The following is a 13,584-nucleotide window of genomic DNA, read 5'->3' as shown; positions in this document are numbered from 1 at the left end:
TGAGCCAGAGCAAATTGAAATTGCCATACACACATAAACACATAAAATATGTCTAGAGAGTGAGAGACTGGGTGGCAAAATGGGTTGGCTTCTCTGGAATAAAAAAGTTATAAAAGGTGCATGCTCTTAAATGAAGTGCGAATCTGACTCTTTCTTTTACACATGGTTGATTTATATGAAATGTACTTCTTTGACCCTGAAAATATTTGTGAATTTAGAGAATAATATTAGCCTAAGAAAACATTAGAGAATAAACAAAGCAATAATGTTTAATTATTCAAATATTTTATTACAGCATTTCGTGATGGCACAGCTTATTCATATTAGATTCGCAGAGGGATGTTTTAAGGGTATATTCAAACCACAGCCAGCTACCTTAGGATGCTTGCTAGATGAGTCTGGGTTCTCTGTACATTAATCAGTAGATGGATTAGTCACTAAATGCAGATCAGTCAGAGCCCTGTGCTTCTGCAGTTATTCCAATTCCCAGTTTAGATGTTCTGAAATGTTCTACAAAATCAGAAAAACAAGACATCAACACCTGTGTGCTATGTAATCATGACACTTATCTAGAAAGTTGGAGACTGTAGTAAAATGTCCTCATTAGTACTCTCAGAAAATTACATGTAACCCAAATCTTGAACTCCTCAAGAAACTCCAGCCACTAAGCCACAAGTGTACTGGGGATGGTGCATGCAGGAAATACAGCATCTTCTCTGTTGTGAAAGCAATTCCTCTTGGAATGACATCTTAGATATGTGCTAGGAGCACAGGAATTCCTGGCAAGTAGATGTCTTCTGTTTACATTCCAAACCAATTCAGCCAGGGAAGGTAGTTGGACCAGAGCATCTTCAAACTACCAGAGTCAATAATTGATTTCAGGAAAAGTGTACAATCATTCTGAGGGCCTACTGCTTTCAGTAACATGGCTTGAAAAATGGAAAAGTTTGTTTCAAACTCAATAAAACAGTTGTGCTTTATTCTCTGATCCCCTTACACATTAAAGAAATACAAAGGATGTTGGGTTGACACAAAGCTTTTTCTCCATGTTAATTTTTATTTGATGTCAGCACCAACGACTACAATAACAAAAAAAAACCACTTATTCACATAGCTGTAGAAAAACCTGCGAAGGGAGAGTGGCAAAAACTAACCCCCCCCCCCAAAAAAAAATTAAGGCCATGCTACTTGCAATTTATAATAAAAAATACCACAGAGAAAGAACAAAGCAAAAAAAAACAAACAAAACAAAACAAAACAAAAAAACCCAATGAAACAAAAGAAATCTATTTTTGTGCTCATGTTTGTCCCATACTTTCCAGGAACAGTTTAAAGCTCCTGCAGGTCATACGTCACTAAGAGTTTCGTGCTACCTAAAACACAAACTGCCTTCCCTGAACACCAAAAAAATAAATAAATCAGGGAACATTCTTGTTTATCAGAGAACATAACATAGTAACAAAACAACAGAAACAAAAAGAAAAACAAAATTTTGACCTACATGCTCAAATGTCCATTATTTGTGAAATTTCTGCCGTTTTGGAAATGATTCACCTGTGTGAAGCCTTATTTCAAAGAACCTGCAGTATTTTCTGTAACAAGGTATTGTTGTTCAGAGATATCCTACCACACAGGTGGGTCTGATGAGTAGCATGTTCTTCTTCCACATTAATCTTTACCCATGAGGTAAGACAAGGCACTCCTCACAAGACTTTTCTCTTGCCCCGCTGCAACTTCAGTCAACTCCCTAATCACATTACTTTCTCCCAGCTTCTCCTAAACTAAAGCAAGAGGCACCGTTGCCACTTACTTTCCATCTTCCTTCAAATACTGGTTGGTTTTTTTTTCATTTCTTTCTCTACTCTTCTTCACATGAAAATCTCCCTTCTCTTTCCTAAGTGACTTTCGCTGTCACTCTTTCCTTTCCAACAATTCTCCCTACAGTCTTTTCTTCTCAGTATCCTCAGATTTAATTCCACTTATTCCCCCCACCAAAAAAAAAAAAAAAAAGAAAACCAACATATGCTGCAATATTTAGTCAAAACAATATCAGATACTCATTCTTCCTTTCAGTGCTCCTTAGGAACATCTGTAATTTAACGCTGTTTCTTCTCTCTCCACATTGTTTGTTCTATGCAGTCTTTTAAAAAAAAAGGCAAAAAGAAAACTAATTTTCTTCTGGAAAAGTGGATGTGTTTTGGGTTCTGACTGTTGCATTCGGTGTTCATCTCACATCTGGATGCATGTGTCAAATGACAATAGAGGTAATTTTCTCAGTGCTTGTCAAAAAAGAGTGTTCGACTCTTTCTACTTTCCCTAGAAATTAATTTTATTTCTCAGCCTTCAGATCAGTCCTTTCCTGAAGCTGGCAATACTGCTTGTACCCAAATGCCTCTTGTCCTCCAGCTTCTGTGTCAGTTCAGCACCTTTACCTGTTACAAGTAGCACTGCCTTCACCATCGCATCCTGTGTTTGGGTGACCACTTCCCTTTGTCCAAACGAAGACAGAAGTGGAGGAAAAGCCCCAACCCCAAACCCAAAACCAACCAAACAAAAATATGACAAAACCCAGACATTCACCAAGATTTAAAGCTCTAACCTTTAATCTCCATCCTCACGCTGGTGAATAAGCTGTCTGACTGGAAAGGGTATCAGAAAAGAGATGCAGTGGCACTGTAGAAGCAACCTTAATTACTCTGTGTGAGGAAATGGGTGATACCATTAAAGCAAGAAATGCATAGCAGCTGGTAACACCAGATCTCCACCTCACTGTCATCATCCTTGTGATTCTAAATGATCTTCTACACATTGTTTGCTCAGTCTTAAAGCAATTGGTGCTACAGGACAGCCCATCAACCATGTTTTATGCAGTGAATGTAAAAAATGGACCTCTATCTGTCTCTCTGCAACAGGGACATGTAGTCTCATGGTCATTCATACATTGTCATCCACAGTCTTGACCTCCTTATTTAGCTGATAACTCTGATACTTTTAATTGTTGCTTAGGTTTACACATTTTTTTTAGTATAATTAAAAGCTATATATTAATTGGATACCTTCTTAACTATGCCTAATTTGTCATTGTTGTTTTAAAAATCTGAATGGAATCTGTTGAATTGTGACTTTCCACTTATTTGATGCAAAAATAGATTAGTCTCATGTGCTGTTAGCTATAATTAATCTTCAGTGAGGAGTAACATTTAATAAAATAATATATAGTAACTAGTGTACAATTCAAAGTGACCACCAAAACAGGATGAGGCCAGTTTCAAAACTACATTAATTAATAAAACTCCCACATATGTCATATATCTTGCAGAGTAAAAAAGAAAAAGCATGTTTCTCTGCTTAAAAAAAAAGACTGCAATGTTTTATTCATTTTATCCAGCATATCTGTTCAATATTTCTGAGACATTTCTACTACCTTCTTTAATAAAAATATCATCTATTGCTTTTGATTCCACTTTGAACAATACAGCTCAGAGAGAGGGAGCTAGATCACATTTATGTGCCATATCACCAGACTTAATTCACAATTTCTGCAGAGTGATGCCACAAAAAGCCACCAAAAATTACATACATGTTCAACTATCACCCACCAGTCCAGTCTAGCCTGTCAAAGAAAATTTTGCAGGCTGCTATTGAAGTCTGCCAGAAAATTAAGGAGTTCTTACTCTTAGGATGCTTTTTTAAATTTTCTTTTGAAAGAAAAACCTTCACATTTTAAAGCTATCCCAGTTTTAAATGACTGTTTATAAGCACAGATCACTTATAAACACCAGTGACTCAGAGTGCCATTGCAGTGTAGTAGAATAATTTTCTTATGCTTAAGGCTTTTTTAATCAGCATTGCTAATCTGACAGGCCAAAAACTACAGCTTGCTTAAATCATCTCAGCATAAGTTTTCTAAATTTCAGAAACACGTGATACGTGGTCTCAGTGACTGAAATATGGCTGCTTATTTAGATGTCTATTTTTGCAGACTTCTCTTAAATTATAGAATGCAATTGCCACAAGAGCCTGCTGTTGTGCCCTACAAGAGCCCTAAAATGGACATCCTAGATTCTCCATTTTTGCAGTGTGATCTGAAATGTGATCAGAAGCTGGTGAGGTCAACAATTTCTGGCTCATGTTGTTAGAAGCAGAGGAAATTTGGATTTCTGCCTATAAAGCTTATATTTCTCTATATGCATCAGCAGTTTTATTGTTAATAATAATTTTCTGAATAATAGAAAAATATTTTTGGGGTATCTGTCTCTTTCCAAATATGCTCTGACAAAGCCAATAAGGACAGTGAAGCCAGATACATTTAAGAGGATATCAGAAAGTGCACCAGTAGGAAACATTTCCCATGGCATTAAAATACAATTAGTAGTGTTTCAGACTTAGTATCCTCCCTATCATGACTGCAATTTTTGGGAAAAAAAAACAATAAAAGCAACACATAGTTGGAAAGATCAGATCCATCTAGAAAACTCACTTTAAGCCTTTTTTTTAAACACTGAGATTTAAATATTGATGGAAGTAAGAGACTACATCATTGCTCCCAACTACTGCCATAGTAGATTTACATTTTTTCCTTCTGTCTAGTTCAAGAGTGCTTAATATTTGGAATAAGTTATCTGACGCAGGTCTAGAAAGCATTTCCAGCAAAAAGCATGCCCCTGCCATACCTCATGCTTGGCAGTCAAAGTGTGTTCCCTTCCAGAGATGCTTAAACAAATTAGAAATTTATTTTTATGCAAAATTCAACTCTGCCATCTATCCTCATGCTGACAGTCCCTGATGATACAAAGTCTTAAAACTGGGTCCTATATCTCCATTTCAACATCCATTGTGGCTATATTTGTCAAAGCACATTTCTACCTTGTTTTCCTCCACCTCCTGCAGCCCCTCCCTGCCATTCCCAAGGAGACACACTCTCCTTGGGTGGCCTCTCTTATCACATTCTGTCAGCTTAGTCAGATAACTGAATCCTTTGCTGACAATTTGATATAGTCAAATGCTCTTGTTAAGAGGCTGCCAGTGGTCTTTGTTGCTGATCATTAAATAAAATGCATCACTTAACCTTGGAGTCACCTCTAAGTGTCTTTTTGTTTCTCCCCAAAACAGGAAGTAGATATTTATACAGTGAAGACTGAAGAATTGGCATTTACTTCTGCATTCTGCCTCCAAATTCAGCGTAATGATTACATTCATGCCTTGGTCACCTATTTTAATATCGAATTTACAAAGTGCCACAAGAAGATGGGATTTTCTACAGGTAATCTGTATTTTTTTAAAATTTCATTTCTATTCCTATCAATATATCAGTGCTACTGGTCAGATGTTATGAAAAGGTACCAGTAGACCTGAATTTCAGTGATAAAATTTATTGTCACTTGCGGGAGTGAGCAGATGTATGCTTGTAGGAATTCTGCAAAAACAAAGGCAGGTTTTCAAAATAGCTACCAAACTTATGAGCTTAGCAGGAATTCTGACCCAGGACTTCACACCCATTGCCAATTATATATAAATCCCATGTCAGGTTTCTGAGAATGCCCAGGCAATTGTCAGCTCAGTGAAAGACAGCAGCTCTGCATCCTAGTTTCCTTGAACTCTGAAATTAAACAAAAGCTATTGCTTATCTCAGTCTAGGGGAAAACCATCTTTTTCTTCTCCGCCCCTCAAGGTACTGCTTATGCAAATCAACTCTAGTAACCCAAAAGTGAAACTCTAGCTTACCTCAGTAAAGAAATATTTAAAGGAGTCACTCCACTGTTTGCCAGAGTGAATAGACCAGCCAGAAACGTAAAAACCTCGTAACTGCTTTAATGACAAGAATGGCAAAAAAATTATGTAAGGTGGAAAATACTTTAGGTTCTAGGTATTTGTGTTTTCCTTAGAAGGCTGGTCTTTTTTTCAGCACAAGGCAGTCCATTCATAGAATCATAGAATTGTTAGGGTTAGAAGGGACCTCAAGGATCATTGAGTTCCAACCCCCCTGCCATGGGCAGGAACACCTCACACTAGATCAGGTTGCTCAGAGCCACATCCAGCCTGGCCTTAAAAACCTCCAGGGATGGGGTTTCTACCACCTCCATGGACAACCTGTTCCAGTGTCTCAGCACCCTCATGGTGAAGAATTATTTTCTTCCTAACATCCAATCTGAATCTACCCATTTCTATTTTTGTTCTATCCCCCAGTCCTATCATTACCTGACACCCTAAAAAGTCCCTCACCAGCTTTCTTGTAGGCTCCCTTAAGATACTGAAAGACTACAATAAAGTCTCCTAGGAGACTTCTCAAGACTAAATAGCCCCAACTCTCTCGGTCTGTCCTTATAGGAATGGTGCTTCAGCCCTCTGATCATCCTCATGGCCCTTCTCTGGACACATTCCAGCATGTCCATATCCTTCTTATAATAGGGGATCCAGAACTGGATGCAGTATACCTGGTGGAATCTCATCAGAGTGGAGTAGAGGGGGAGAATCACCTCCCTTGACCTGCTGGCTATGCTTCTCTTGATGCAGCCCAGAATACAACTGGCTTTCTGGGCTGCAAGTGCACACAGGTGGCTCATGTTGAGCTTCTCATCCACCAGCACCCCCAAGTCCTTTTCTTCAGGGCTGCTCTCAAGCCAGTCACTGCCCAGTCTATACCGGTGCTTGGAATTGCCCCAACCCAGATGCATGACCTTGCATTTGGTCTTGTTGAACCTCACAAGGTTGGCTTGGGCCCACCTCTCCAGCCTGTCAGGGTCCCTCTGGATAGCATCCCTTCCCTCCAGTGTGTCTGCTGCACCAAACAGCTTGGCATCGTCATTAAACTTTTATAAAAGGTCATACAGTCAAACCTCCAGTTTTCTGTAAAAAACAGCTCTGAAGGAAGAGTGTAGTTACTGCACTGTGATGTTAAGTGAAACCTACCTTATATTGTCTACTTATATTGCCAAAACGACAAGAAAGATCTTTTATATCATTGAGAATACAGCTTCCTGCAAAGCAATAATGGAATGTGTTTCTATTTTATGTGTGGATATGAACATATGTATTTTAAGAAACATCCATGGAATAGATTAGTATATTTTATTAATGTTTTCCAGTCAGATGTATTCCATTCTTAAATCTGGCCCTTAAACCCGGCCTGATCTTGGACATCCTAGTGAACAGGCCTCCAAAGTGGCAAGGAAAAAGGCCTACTATGTTATTGCAATGAGTTTCTGGTCTGCAGTGTAGACATAGACTTGCTCTAGTATCGGTACAGCAAAAGGTATGGGGGAAGAGGTCACTCAGGTGCTTAGAAAACATTCTGCAAGCTGAGCTTAGCTTCCCTTAGCACATAAGAAGTGATAACTTGAGGAAGGAAAGAGGATAGATACTATTAGGGAGAAGAAGATACAGCTGGACAAAAGTCTAGGGCAGATATCAAGTTTGACATAGTATTTTTCTGATAGAGAAGGTTTTGCAGACTCACTTGAACTTGTATAAGGTACTTTTGTGCCTACATATGACCAAAAAAAAAAAATAAACAGGGGAAAGAGTCATGACCTTCAGTATTTCATAGAATCAAAGAATCATAGAATCAACCAGGTTGGAAGAGACCTCCAAGATCTTCCAGTCCAACCGATCACCCAGCCCTATCCAATAAACTAGACCATGGCACTTAGTGCCTCATCCAGTCTTCTCTTGAACGTCTCCAGCGATGGCGACTCCACCACCTCCCCGGGCAGCCCATTCCAATGGGCAATCACCCTCTCTGTGAAGAACTTCCTCCTAATATTCAGCCTATACCTCCCCTGGCACAACTTGAGACTGTGTCCCCTCATTCTGCTGCTGGTTGCCTGGGAGAAGAGACCAACCCCCACCTGCCTACAACCTCCCTTCAGGTAGTTGTAGACAGCAATGAGGTCTCCCCTGAGCCTCCTCTTCACCAGGCTAAACAACCCCAGCTCCCTCAGCCTCTCCTCATAGGGCTTGTGTTCCAGGCCCCTCACCAGCTTTGTTGCCCTTCTCTGGACACGTTCCAGTACCTCAACATCCCTCCTGAATTGAGGAACCCAGAACTGGACACAATACTCAAGGTGTGGCCTTACCAGGGCTGAGTACAGGGGAAGAATGACCTCCCTTGTCCTGCTGGCTACACTATTCTTGATACAGGCCAGGATGCCATTGGCCTTCCTGGCCACCTGGGCACACTGCTAGCTCATGTTCAGCCTGCTATCAACCAGCACCCCCAGGTACCTCTCCACCTGGCTGCTCTCCAGCCACTCTGTCCCCAGCCTGTAGCTCTGCTTGGGGTTGTTGTGACCAAAGTGTAGAACCTTGCACTTAGCTTTGTTAAATTTCATCCCATTGGCCTCTGCCCACCCATCGAGCCTGTCCAGGTCCCTCTGCAGGGCCCTTCTACCCTCCAACAGATCAACACCTGCTCCTAGCTTGGTGTCATCTGCAAACTTACTGATGATGGACTCAATTCCTTCATTCCTTTCCTTTCCAATTCCTTTCTGAACCTCTGTTAAGAACAAGGTTCATGAGCAGTGCAGGAAAACGTAGCTTTTCTAAAATATCTGTAGCTCCCACAGGCTGCTACTTCAGAGGTTCTGAATGGTTAGTCATGTGTTCCCATTCTAGGATCCTTTCTGTTTTGATGACTTACCCTTTCTCATCATTCTTTCTGCAACTTGCTCTCTGCCTTCTTGGAGGCTTACTTGGAGAGGCTGCCTATGTCTCAAAATTCTGCCTCCTGTCACTTGGCAAATGCTACATTTGTTCTAATCAATGCTTTGCTTTACTTGCCAATTCTCTGAATATCTTACTTTGGTAACTAACTCCTCCAGACATGAGGCACCCAAGCATGCACAGTGTGCTGGTCACTATCATTGTAAGGGTACCCTCTAACATCTTTAAGAGGTCATGGTGATGGAGGAAGGTTCTTGATGACTGGAAAAAGGTAGTTACTGTACCCATCTTCAAGAAGTACAGCAAGTAAGATCCATAGAATTACAACCCAGTCAACCTCATCTCAGTTCCTGGAAATGTTGTGACACAAATCTGCATGGAAACTATTGCCAGCTGTATGAAGGACACAAGGTGATAGAGAATGGCTAGGATGGATTTACCAAAGTAAATTATACTTGACAAAATCTTCTAGACAACTAGCTATGTTGATGAGGGAAGATCAGTGGCTGTTGTATACTTGGACCTTTTATACAATCTTGCATAGCATCCTTCCAGCAATGTTGATGAGATACAGATTGGATAAGTGATTGAAATACTGGCCTGTAATGTGTCAATCATGAAAGTCAAATCAGAGGCCAGTTAATTGTAGTATCCTATAGATGACCAACAGTGAGGTCAATATTGTTCCATATCTTTATTAATGACCTTAATGGTGCTTTAGACTGCACTGTGCAAATTTGTTGGTAGGAGCATAGGCTGTAGAGAAACAGCTGCTATTTAGAGATCTACACAGGTTCAAAATGGGCTGGTGAGTACCTTATAAAGTTCATCAAAGCAAAATGCAAAGTCCTGCAGGAGGGGCCAAACAACTGCATGCTATTGCTTGGGCCAACTGGATAGGAATCAACTTTGGATTCTGGTGAGCAACAGTCTGAACGTATACCTTAGCAGTAAATCTGGCCAGTCATCCTCACCTGTATTAGCATGAATGTAGACAGGAGGCTGGGGGAAGTTGGTTCTCTGCCCTTATTCAGTACTAAGGTAGAACAAATTATTGCACAAAAACAGTCATTTGGCCTACTGTAACCAAAGGAACTGAACTGATGTCTAGAAGACTGGTCTGTATTCTCAATGAGTGTCTCTTGGCAAAACTGTACTGAATTTGGTAAAATATCCAAGTCTGCAGGACATGAGGAAGTGCCACTTCATTGATCTGTCATTCTTTTTAATATGAGGAAAATAATTGTGTGATTTGGAGTGGACTTGAAGAACAGGTGTGAGGCACACACACACCTTCTTCATGGAGCACAAGTTTCCAGATATATGAGGCTTTTCTACACAAGATGACTCTGCATGAGAGCATGTGCACGTGTGTGCACAAGATAGCAGTTATGATTTAAAATACATGTTCAGTTTAGTTTTGGTTAACGTTTTCAGTTAGAAATTTTACTAAGTCATGCACAAATGGAAAACAAATTCTTGATCCTGAACTCTTGCAAGAAGCAACTGAGATTAAAACCATTTAGACACATAGCCAGAAAATACCTGGTAAAACACTTTTCTTTTGCAAGATACCAGGTTGCCCAGCATAGTTTCTGACAAAAGTTTGTTTATATCAGTCTTCTGATTTCAGAATTTGGGGAAAAAGGGACTGCTAAAAATTCCTGTCCTTACAGGTTGTTTTTTAAAAAAGCATCATTATATCCTCAGTCACAAAATATGTGAAGCCAGGTTTTGGGTTTTTTTTAACACTGATATTGAAATTAAATGAGATTATTATTTTATTAAACAGTGTTGAGATCTTGTTACCATGATTCAATACAGTGAGTCCAGGTCTGCATCCAAAAAGAGATTAGAGAACAAAATGGAAGAAAAAAAAAAATTATCAGGTCAGAAAATCTCTGAACTTACAGAGTTATTCTTAGGTTCTTAGATGCTCTTAACTGCAGGAATGCTAGGAAAAAGAAGTAACCAGTGCGAGTTCATTAGGCGCTGGTCAGAGATTTGAAATAAGAAATAAAAACAAGTAAAATAAAACTATGAAATATAAAAAAAATATCAAAGTGATTCAGCTAAGCAAGACAATGAATTAATTTAGAGCAGGATCCATCTCTGGCATATGCCTTTAAAAACTCCAAAACCAAGTCAAAGTTCAAGTGCCCTTTCCCCATCTGTATCCTCCTGGAAACTATGAAATCTGCTGTTTCAGAATCATGAGTTGAAAGTTTCATCTGTGTTATTGTGATTAATAGGTTCTGGTGAAGTCTTCTTTCATAGGTTTATGCAATTGTTTTTGAAGTAATTTAGACTTCTAAATCTCAAAGCACATAATGATAAAGATGTCCCCAGTCTGAAATAAAAAAAAAAAACAAAACAAAACAAGTGCCTATTATGCCCAGTAACCACCTTCATGGATTCCTTCTTGCTGGATTCACATCTGACATATTTCAGTAAAAATCAGAAAGCAACCCACTGACAATCGATAGAAATGTGTTGTTGTAAAGCACGTTTGCTAATATATAAGTTAAAGCATGATATGAGAAGAAAGGATTTTTTTTCATTTTTTCCCAAGTTTTAATTGGATTTGTAAGACAAAGATGAATTTTCTATAAATAATACCCCTATATATCTTTTAGCACCTGAAGCTCCCTACACTCACTGGAAGCAAACTGTCTTCTACTTAGAGGACTATTTAACTGTGAGACGAGGAGAAGAAATCTATGGGACTATATCCATGAAACCAAATGCAAAAAATGTGGTGAGTCAGAATCACTGATTCTAATTCCAGCCCTACTGGTCACAAAATATAATCAACAGAAAACGAAATGCATCTAAGTAAAGCAACGTGCATGTTAAAAGCTCTATGTTCATGTTTAGTAGTAAGACCTCTAGTCACAGCTTCACTAAAGCTGGTGATAGCAATGACAATGCAGTGCTAATGCTACAGAACTGAGCCTGCAAACAAGCTAGCATGAGAAGGAAGAAGTTATTCAGGTACATTTCTAAATCAGCTGCCCTCTGCAATCAGTTTGCCTCACATTTTGTGACACCAATAGACAAGGGTCTCTTCGTACTCTCACTAAAATCACTGGCAAGATCCCTTCTGTCAACACAGGATGATGAAGACTAAGTACTTCAGTTCCACATCTCTATAGACAGATTTCCCACTCAGTGCCTAAGAACTCTGTTTTAGTAAATTAAGTAACACATTTCAGCTGAATATCTGGATGAACTCACTGATAAATGTGCTTGAACTGACTAAACAAGTGATATGGTCATTTAAAAATTGTGGCTTTCCACAGAAAATACAGATGTTTTATTTAAGACTAAACTTCCTCAATTTCTGTGCTCTGTGCTGAATCCTTCACCAAGTATGTTAGTTATTCAGTGCTTCTTTTAATTGGTGAGGAGGCTATAAGGCATGGTCTGATGGGCAAGCCATGCCTGTACAGAAGTATGGCTTCTGAGAGAAACAGTGACCTGCCAAAAGCCTTAAGCAGAATCTCTTAATTTTCTATAATAACATTTAGCCATTAGAATAACTCTGGTTATAATATGTCAATGCAGGTGTAATTGTTGAAATACTGAGTTGGCAGTTGTTGCTGCAGCAAATCTTAACATTTCATTGCCATCCTTATTTTGCATTCCTTTTTCCTTTTTGTACTTAAATACAGATTGGATGTGGTTTTTATAGTAATGGTCATACAGGGGAAGAAATAAACACAAAATAAATTTTGCATTGAGAAAAACACATTCACTTATGAAGCTGCCACTTGCTGTGAAAGTAGAGGAAGAGTCTGTTTCCCACCTTTAGTTTGTCCTTTGGGGAATAGAACATTTTCTTTTCAGTTGAATGTATCAAATTTCTTCTGAGGGAAAAATGAAGAAAATTTCAAATGGCTGCACAGCAGCAAGCACTTGGATGCAGATTTAGGTGCTAAAATTAATGTGTTCTTGATAGGTACCATAAGACAGAGAGACCACTTTATTTCAAAAGGATTTGTTAGTGCTTTAAAGGTTCTTCTGAAACACAAAGCCTTTCAAAAGTTTGTGGAGAGATGCTTCATTTTGTGGAGTTACGGAGTGTGCCTTTCCAAAAAAACCCATGTCATGATAAGATTAAAGAATGACTGAGGGCTTCTCTCAATGGGAATTTTACTGGATCTATTCTGGAATAACTCCTAGCGATAAAGCCCTTTACTCTAGATGAAGAGCATCTCAATGGGAAATACCCTTAAAAACTGTTATAGAATACATATGATAGCACAACATTTCAGAAACTTCAAGCTGTCATCAGGATACTAAATCACCTAAGAATACACAAATATGCCCTTAGACATAGATTGTATGGTGAATGCTATTACACATCCTATATCCTGCTTTTTCAGTGTTAGCACCATTTTAAAACAGAAGTTAGAACTCTCAGTGGGTATCTCTTGAATCTACAGGTCTTTTCAACCAAAGCATTGATAACTGAACTCATACAGTAAACATACAGTCTTACTTATGTTACAATTAAATCTTTTTACAGCGTGACCTGGATTTCACGGTAGACTTGGATTTTAAAGGACAGCTATGTGAAATGTCAGTATCTAATGACTACAAAATGCGCTAGCAAGAAACTCCATAAAGCTGAAACTCCAGAGAGATGAAAAGGAGAATTTTATCAAGTCCTGAACAGCTGAACTTCAAGCTAGGAACAATTGTTCATAAGATTATTATATCAAATAATAGAATGTTTACTCTGATGGAAAGTGGTAACCTAAATCTTCTTGCAGACAGTATGGAGGGCTGGGATCCTACTGTGAACGAGCCATATACAGAACTGTACTTTTGTAAAATACAGGAAAAATAAGGAACAATCTTGAGTATTTTGGTCAAATTTAGAATGGCAGAAGATACATATACAAATTGTACTACTTA

The 13,584-nt window shown here is 38.9% G+C and overlaps 1 protein-coding gene across 1 annotated transcript in view; it reads left to right on the top strand.

Moving 5' to 3' along the window:
• The window catches only part of PRMT8 (protein arginine methyltransferase 8), a 42,486-nt gene extending 29,148 nt beyond the window's left edge, over positions 1–13,338 (top strand). Inside the window, 4 exon segments of the mRNA XM_054390838.1 lie at positions 5,113–5,263; positions 11,298–11,419; positions 13,193–13,262; positions 13,265–13,338. Coding sequence (XP_054246813.1) covers positions 5,113–5,263; positions 11,298–11,419; positions 13,193–13,262; positions 13,265–13,338 — 417 coding nt within the window.
• Positions 13,339–13,584: the final 246 nt, after the last annotated feature.

The sequence above is a fragment of the Indicator indicator genome, chromosome 1 (genome assembly GCF_027791375.1).
Source record: "Indicator indicator isolate 239-I01 chromosome 1, UM_Iind_1.1, whole genome shotgun sequence".
NCBI lineage: Eukaryota > Metazoa > Chordata > Aves > Piciformes > Indicatoridae > Indicator > Indicator indicator.
Note: the sequence above shows the minus strand (reverse complement) of the source record. Positions and strands in the feature narration are given on the sequence as shown.